The 8,735-nt window shown below is 31.0% G+C and overlaps 1 protein-coding gene across 7 annotated transcripts; it reads right to left on the bottom strand.

Moving 5' to 3' along the window:
• Positions 1–276: 276 nt before the first annotated feature.
• LOC115768712 lies at positions 277–7,378 on the bottom strand. 7 transcript variants are annotated; one of them, XM_030713407.1, is made up of 9 exons: positions 6,563–6,790; positions 6,405–6,464; positions 5,489–5,551; positions 5,331–5,390; positions 4,416–4,478; positions 4,258–4,317; positions 1,856–3,691; positions 1,414–1,533; positions 277–1,222 (listed from the first exon to the last, which is right to left on the bottom strand). In XM_030713407.1, the coding sequence occupies exons 1-9, from the start codon at positions 6,585–6,587 to the stop codon at positions 999–1,001; spliced, it is 2,511 nt and encodes an 836-aa protein (XP_030569267.1). In that variant the 5' UTR covers positions 6,588–6,790; the 3' UTR covers positions 277–998. The 7 variants fall into 7 exon arrangements, with proteins under 7 accessions (XP_030569267.1, XP_030569268.1, XP_030569270.1 ...); XM_030713408.1 differs by having other exon boundaries at positions 1,856–3,688; XM_030713411.1 differs by lacking the exon at positions 1,856–3,691 and adding an exon at positions 6,937–7,376 and having other exon boundaries at positions 1,141–1,222; positions 6,563–6,625.
• Between the last annotated feature and the right edge of the window lie 1,357 nt (positions 7,379–8,735).

The following is an 8,735-nucleotide window of genomic DNA, read 5'->3' as shown; positions in this document are numbered from 1 at the left end:
CATATTTTCAAACAAAAATTTTCGATTCCTATTAATTGTTATCGATACATTTTTCAAATATGCCTGGGGTGTAGCACTCAAAAGCAAAAATGCTCAAGACGTTACAAAGGCGATGTTAAATATTTTTAAATTGGGTCGTATTCCTAAGAATTTATTAACCCAAGATGGAAAAGAATTTTTTAACAAGAACTATTATATATATATATATATATATATATATATATGTGATACGCTTGTTTTGGGGACAGACAAAAGGTGGGACTTTCGCTATGTTTTTCTATTAATAAGCCCCCAAATAATCATCTCTCTGAGAATGGGGCATTTTGGAGCTTTCTGTTAAAAAATATGTGCCTTTGGTCATAGAGAGATTTATTTGGGGACACGATATGTAAAGATTATTTCTGGGACCGAGTCTTCAAAACTGACTTTAAATACTTTGCCAAAATATTATATATAATCATAATCCATTAGAAAGCTTATTTTGGGGACAAAAATTTAGAGTTGCCACCTGGTCCAAAGTCTTATTGGCTAAAGCTATTTTTAGGGACAGGGAACGGTGGAATGAATTGGATGAGTAACGATTATTTCGGGAACACTATATGAGACGTCCTTATTGGGGACAATGTCCCTCAAATAACTCTAGCGCATATTACCGAATATACAAACATTTTAATATGGAATTAGAACACGGAAACTTTTACTTACTCCCATTTGAGTAAGTATTTGAGATTTTTATTTTTTGTTTACCGCCAACCCATTAAAAATGTATGAAAGTGGTATAACGAAGTTTTGCTTATTTAGCAGTGTAAAATAAATTTAATCTATATCTATTATTAACGAAATAGTGTCGATTTAGACACGCCCGTCACTCCATTTGTCTGTCGGATCAATATTAAACGAAATTATTGATCATCATAAACTTGTATGAAAAGTAAACATGCATATTTTATATATTTTGTTATAAGATTATTTTATTTTATTTTTATTGTTTTAAAACATTACAAAGATTTTTTCCTCCCCTCCGCTTTTCTCTGGTTGTCCAGAAAAGTCTTTAGTTGAGCTGAAGTGCGGCCGCGAAAACATGGATTCTCATTTATTATTTGGGAACATTTTTTAAGCGATGGCAACTTTTCCAATGTTTCTAAATTCCCAAATATGTTTTCCAGTTGCTTGCGTTCGCCTGGGCCCCATCGTACACGGCGCGTTTTTCCAAACGGTGACGCTGCAATAAAAAAGTTTATTTATATAAGTAAATGAATAAGTTTTGATTTGTCATGCCGTTAGTAATTGATCTGTTAGAGATTGAGCTCCATAAAAGTGAAGGACATGAGCTTTAACCGTGGGACTCTTTGTATTGTTATATTAAGTATTATACTGAAATTGATTACTTGTTGGCTATTCCGTAATACTTACTGCTTCGACGTTTTACCATTCTTTTGGGAGGCGAATAATTTGCGTCATCTGACGTACATACAAACTCCGGCGGCTCTTCATCATTTGATTCATTTGAGCTTTCTGAATTATTAATTTCAGCTGTAAGAAAAAGTACGTTAAAGCATATATAATTTTTTTAAATATTTTGTTTGTTTGCTTGAGGTCCGGGTTTGTTTAAATAAACAGTTGAAAAAAATTTAACTTAATATATTGCTTGCAATAAAATTAGCAAAATATTAAATTAAATAGTTTTGAACTTCGGACTAGCCATACCAACAAAATATTTTAATTATTTTAAACCATCACTAATTTCTTAAATAGTGAAAGTATCTTCGATTGTATCGAAGTTTCGATTCTTGCAAAAATTCTTTTGAAGTATTCTTCTATAGCATTGCAGCTAGGACTAAATAAATTAACTCACTGTCGGGATTAGCTTCTACAATTTCAGCATTTTCCTCTTCCATGTTCATTGCTGACATAAGTAATTGCGAAACTTGGGTCATCTCTGCTACAGAGGCAGGAACACGATAGTAATTTTTATGGATGTCTTTATGGTGACCCATAAAGCTCGCCAAATAATCAATTTGAATGTCCTTAACATTAGATAAAGAGGTATGTGTGGCCAATTGCTTTCGCAGGTTTGTGCCTCTAAGGGATTCAGGGCAACGTGCACCACATTCATTTGCGAATTTTTCTAGTATTGGACACGCACGAATATATTCTTTTCTTAGTGGCCGCGGGTTTGGCACACTAAAGATATATGTAGTTGGTTTATTTATTGTGCGTTTTCCATATTCCAGAATATTGTCTATGCAATAACGATCCCATGGTGTAAAAAGAACTGGAACTGTACGGTTTTTTTTGCCACGAATAATCACCCTGGTGAAATTTTGAGAAATGTTTCTCATTTTGGCAGACATGTCTTTATACAGATTAGAATTAGCTCTATCGTCGATGTCCCCAATAGAATGAGCAGTTCTGTAACTCTCAAGAGTAAGCCTTTCCAGTTCGCCAACTCTGCGCCGATTGAAAATAAGCAAACTGATCAAAGTGCTCTGCTTTAACGAGGTTAATGACAAAACGTTGAATTTGCTGTTTAGCTCATTCAAAGCTTTAGCGGATAAATCATGAACAAAATCATACAGTAATTTTATGTCCTCCACAGTAGGTATTAATACTTTGACAGCTCTATGTTTTTTTGTTTGATCCTCAACAGCTCTTTTATTTATGTTTAAATTTATTTCTGTTTCCCACAGAGATAAGAAATCATTCACTAATTTTTTCCTGCTATCATCGCCATCTTTAATACTCTGTGCTCCTAATATTCTCGCACATTTTTTGACCAAGCATGTTAGTGTTGTCGCTGCAGTGGGCTTCATAAAACTCAAATTATCGTAATTAAACTCAGCAACAGAACGAATTCCAGAAATCACGGCATCATAATATTTAGGGCAAATGACATCTTTCAGCTCTATCACGTCGGGGCATTCCGATTTTATCGCGATTAAAAGGCGACTTAGATAACGCATATTTGCCCTTATCATATCGTGCTGTACTTCCGTGTGTTTCATGGCTTCTGAATTTCCGAACAATATTATTAGATGATCATACATGATTGTCCTACTGATAACATCGTCATTAAGGACAGGCATTATTTTATTACGCAATATAATATTTGCAGCACTATGCATATAGCCTGTAGTGCCTCGTCCAGATTTTAGTATATCCCGGTTGCCTTTTTTATGGATATTACTGCTACAATTTTTTATGTGATTCCGAATAGTTATCTTTGGAAAATAGGCCTTACATCCAGTGCAGCAAACAAAATCTAAAGCACCTCTTTTTGAGTTTTCCCTCAATTGACGAGGCACTATAAAAGTCCCTTCATTGTAATTTGCATCAGTGTTATAAATGAAATCGCCTTTTTTTCGTAAAGCGTCAAGCAATTTTATTCTTTGCTGGCTGCCTTTTGGTAAACTGCTGATCTCTCTAACTTGTGGTTCAACCTTATGTTTAAGTTCTATGTGGCGTGCAAATTTTGTTTGCAAAGTTTTACAAAATATGCAAAAGTGCCGTTTACATTTTTTCTGGTTCTTAGCAATTGGGACAGTAATTTTTCTAACATCATACAACGGTTCCGTTGGTTCGTAAGAAACGGATGTACTATCCATAAATGACGATGATTTATCTGGGAAGTATGTCATGTCTGAAGCAGCTGACTCCATCGTTATATTGGAGTTTAAAAAAGTTGAGTCTACTGTGCAATAAAAATATATAAAAAAGTATGGTTAGAAATTTATTACGTACACCTATTCAGATGATGAGGAAATAATACTTAATATATTTGCAAAAAAAAAAAGATTGTTTCTCTCCGGGCTACCTAGTATTTTTTATTGGAAGCTTTAAGAGGATTGACGTAGAGTTTTTCATGAATATATTTTAAGAGAAAATTGTCTAAGTATCCGTCCACTGCATACAACATTTTCTTCTGGCAAAATCACTAAATATTAATTTTTATTTCTTGTTTTATTTTTTCATATTTTAACACAATTATTTAAACAATTGCCAATACTTTTGTATCTATGAAAATATGCAAATCTAATGTTTTTTATTTGTGAGGGTTGAAGCAACTAAAAATGTTCCTTTTTAAATGCGATCAAATAGGTTGGGTATATAAAACAACATATAAAAAACATATGCAATAAAATAATAATTAAGTTATTCTGTAATTTTTATTTTTTAGTTATCAAATTAACATCCTTCTGCTGACTTCAGCAGTTAAACTAGTTCCCTTCTATGACAAACTATGAAATTTGCACTCACCCTGTACGCTGCAATCAGTTTGCATATCTGCTCTTGCATCCAGACTATTTTGACCAGCGCCTATTGAAAAAAATGAGAAAATATTTGTTGTAAAATAATACTTATAACACATATGTATGAAAAAACAAATATAAGTTGAATTAAATATTTATCCTTACCTTTGGCGCCCCAGTTTGTGGCCATATCTTCTCCAACATCAGCACTTTTTGGATTATCAGCTTCTGTAAAAATAAAAAAAAAAATTATATTTTTTATAAAATTTTTAGCGAATTTGTGCAAGAAATCCAATTATTTTTATAAAAGCTGTCGGCATGGCTAAATTTCATAATGTTTTCATTCTATAGACCCGTAATTTTATAAGAACAAAAGTATTTGCATTTTTTCATATATATAGTTTTCATTTTAATATTATTTTTGATATGGTGTTATTTTTCTTTGTCAAAATGCACATCTGTAGGCACCGTAATTTTAATCTCAGAAAATTTATTAGAAAAAATTGTTTAAAGATCAATTTATTGTTTATTTTGCAAAAATGACCGCCAAGAAGTGTGAAACCACCGTAGAGCAGCGAAAATATATTAAATTAAATACATATAATAAATTAACGCAAGCATGGCAGATCCTTTTAAGAATTTGCCGAGCTATTGGACAAAAGTAAATCAGTTATAGACGAGCGGCACAAAATTGATCCAAATGTTTAATGAAAACTGATGCATTTAATGACAAATCGAAAATAAAATGGCAAAATCACTAAACAATAATTTTTATTTTTTGTTTTATTTTTTCATATTTTAACACAATTATTTAAGCAATTGCCAATACTTTTGTATCTATGAAAATATGCAAATCTAATGTTTTTTATTTGTGAGGGTTGAAGCAACTAAAAATGTTCCTTTTTAAATGCGATCAAATAGGTTGGGTATATAAAACAACATATAAAAAACATATGCAATAAAATAATAATTAAGTTATTCTGTAATTTTTATTTTTTAGTTATCAAATTAACATCCTTCTGCTGACTTCAGCAGTTAAACTAGTTCCCTTCTATGACAAACTATGAAATTTGCACTCACCCTGTACGCTGCAATCAGTTTGCATATCTGCTCTTGCATCCAGACTATTTTGACCAGCGCCTATTGAAAAAAATGAGAAAATATTTGTTGTAAAATAATACTTATAACACATATGTATGAAAAAACAAATATAAGTTGAATTAAATATTTATCCTTACCTTTGGCGCCCCAGTTTGTGGCCATATCTTCTCCAACATCAGCACTTTTTGGATTATCAGCTTCTGTAAAAATAAAAAAAAAAAATTATATTTTTTATAAAATTTTTAGCGAATTTGTGCAAGAAATCCAATTATTTTTATAAAAGCTGGCGGCATGGCTAAATTTCATAATGTTTTCATTCTATAGACCCGTAATTTTATAAGAACAAAAGTATTTGCATTTTTTCATATATATAGTTTTCATTTTAATATTATTTTTGATATGGTGTTATTTTTCTTTGTCAAAATGCACATCTGTAGGCACCGTAATTTTAATCTCAGAAAATTTATTAGAAAAAATTGTTTAAAGATCAATTTATTGTTTATTTTGCAAAAATGACCGCCAAGAAGTGTGAAACCACCGTAGAGCAGCGAAAATATATTAAATTAAATACATATAATAAATTAACGCAAGCATGGCAGATCCTTTTAAGAATTTGCCGAGCTATTGGACAAAAGTAAATCAGTTATAGACGAGCGGCACAAAATTGATCCAAATGTTTAATGAAAACTGATGCATTTAATGACAAATCGAAAATAAAATGGCAAAATCACTAAACAATAATTTTTATTTTTTGTTTTATTTTTTCATATTTTAACACAATTATTTAAGCAATTGCCAATACTTTTGTATCTATGAAAATATGCAAATCTAATGTTTTTTATTTGTGAGGGTTGAAGCAACTAAAAATGTTCCTTTTTAAATGCGATCAAATAGGTTGGGTATATAAAACAACATATAAAAAACATATGCAATAAAATAATAATTAAGTTATTCTGTAATTTTTATTTTTTAGTTATCAAATTAACATCCTTCTGCTGACTTCAGCAGTTAAACTAGTTCCCTTCTATGACAAACTATGAAATTTGCACTCACCCTGTACGCTGCAATCAGTTTGCATATCTGCTCTTGCATCCAGACTATTTTGACCAGCGCCTATTGAAAAAAATGAGAAAATATTTGTTGTAAAATAATACTTATAACACATATGTATGAAAAAACAAATATAAGTTGAATTAAATATTTATCCTTACCTTTGGCGCCCCAGTTTGTGGCCATATCTTCTCCAACAACAGCACTTTTTGGAATTTCAGCTTCTGTACAAAAAAAAATATATTTTTTTTTTATAAAATTTTTAGCTTTTTGTGCAAGAAATGACTTTATGTACCTTTGTATGAGTGTATGAGAATTTAACTTTTCGTGTTAATTTGCCTTTGTACATATCTGTTTAACGGAAATTCAACAACATACAATTCAATTCAACTCAATTTAAAATACACATACAAAAGTACATAAGTTTACATAATATGTATATGTAGAATAGCACATACATATACATAACGATCATCACACGATTTCTCTAAAAAATATAATATGCACTTGTACATGCATTAAACATTTGACTTACCATTTAGGCTTTTGAATTTCTTTTCCAGGCGAGATGCACTTGAAGCTTTATCTATAATAAAGGCCTCGTATTTCGCGCCTTTAAATTTCGCGAAACATTTTTCTTTTTTTATTACAACTTTGTTTTGCGGTAGTATATAATACTCCCCACATTTTACTAAATAAAACATTTTTTATAACTTTTTTAATTCGTCGCTCAAAAACTTCGAAATTAAAATAACCGCACGGGCGATTGCGATTAACCGGAAAAATGGTTTTCCTAGAAATCAATCGATAATTCCCAAAATAATCGTAAAATCGTATTGACTCATTCTATTCAATTTATACAATAAGATTATGTGCGTCAAGTTAGCGGCGGTGACATAGCGTCGATTTGTGGAACTTGTTATCGGAAAAGGAATCGCTCAATTTTAAATGCATTTATTTATGTTTTTAAGCACACAACCTAAACAATGTAAATGCAGAATTGAAAAAAATTAAATTATATACTGTCTAGATCTATTTCTTTTTGAATTTTAAATTATAATATGGTTAAACCAAGGGGTTGAAAATTAAGCTTTCCACCATTCTTTAAATATCTTAACTTAGATAATGGCCCCGAAAACCGCATATACGTGTATATTAATCGTGATTAAGGTCTATAGTTTCACCTAACCCATTTTGGACAAATTATAAAAATCGATCAGCACGTTTTAAAAATATTTGTAAAACAGTGCTAATACCATACAAAATGACCGTAAAAAAATAATCCTTGCACTTGAACCCTAATATCTTTTCTCAGGGATAATGCACGGTATACCAACTTAAAGATATATATTTAAGAAAGCTTTACGTAATAATTCTAAACAAATCGATTAGCCAGTTTTTTAGAAAAGTAAATAAAATGTTAACACACCTCATGCTGTTCATTTAAAAGGCCTAACGAGCTATGAGTTTTAACGGAAACCGAACCACTGCTTGGAATCAGCGTTGAACAATGTTATACAGTATTGAGAGGGAAAAAATTAATTTAAAATATTAGTATATGGGAAAGAAATACAATAATAAATGACATAATTGGCATTTTACAATAAAACATTATCTTTATTAAAATATATTACTACGTAATAAGGCAACTGTGTATTTATACACAGCATTATAAAAAGGTGTCAATATTTCAACAAATTTTCATTTATATTTTTTGGTTGTTTAATATAGATCGCGAATTATCAATCATTTTGTTTTTTATATAAAAAAAATCGTACAGCGAGTTTTTAAAAAAATTTGTATGTTTCTACTTTTCCTATTATACCCTATGTTAATGAAAAAAACTAGCTGGCAATAATTACCTAACATTTTTATTCATCAATATAGCGGTAATTTGCAATTCTGCATTTAAATTTATTAGGTTTTGTGCTTAAAAACATAAATAAATGCATTTAAAAGTGAACGATTCCATTTTCGATAACAAGTACAAAAAATCGACGCTAAGTCACCGCCGCTAATTTGACACAGAGGAGGGCGATTTGAAGAAAAAGCCAGCCCGCAAAATGCAGCAAGTGTCCGAAGCTGAGCCCAACCAAAATGCATAAGTAAAATTCTTAAATATGAGTGCCCCAATACCAACTCCCAAATCAATCCAGCTCTGTGCCAAGAGCAACAAAGCAAAATGCATGAACAACACCTCCAGAAAAGTAACTGAAAACACCCCCGAATCAAAGCTTAAGAAAACTAAGCATCAATTGAAGCAAATGATCGCGATATAGATTTCAAGCGTGCACAAGCGCTTTCGAAGCAAATATATTTGGAGGCGTGCAAAAA

Source organism: Drosophila novamexicana, unplaced genomic scaffold, assembly GCF_003285875.2.
Source record: "Drosophila novamexicana strain 15010-1031.04,08,12 unplaced genomic scaffold, DnovRS2.1 tig00001961-arrow-arrow-pilon, whole genome shotgun sequence".
NCBI lineage: Eukaryota > Metazoa > Arthropoda > Insecta > Diptera > Drosophilidae > Drosophila > Drosophila novamexicana.
This window is presented reverse-complemented; position numbering and strand designations above follow the sequence as displayed.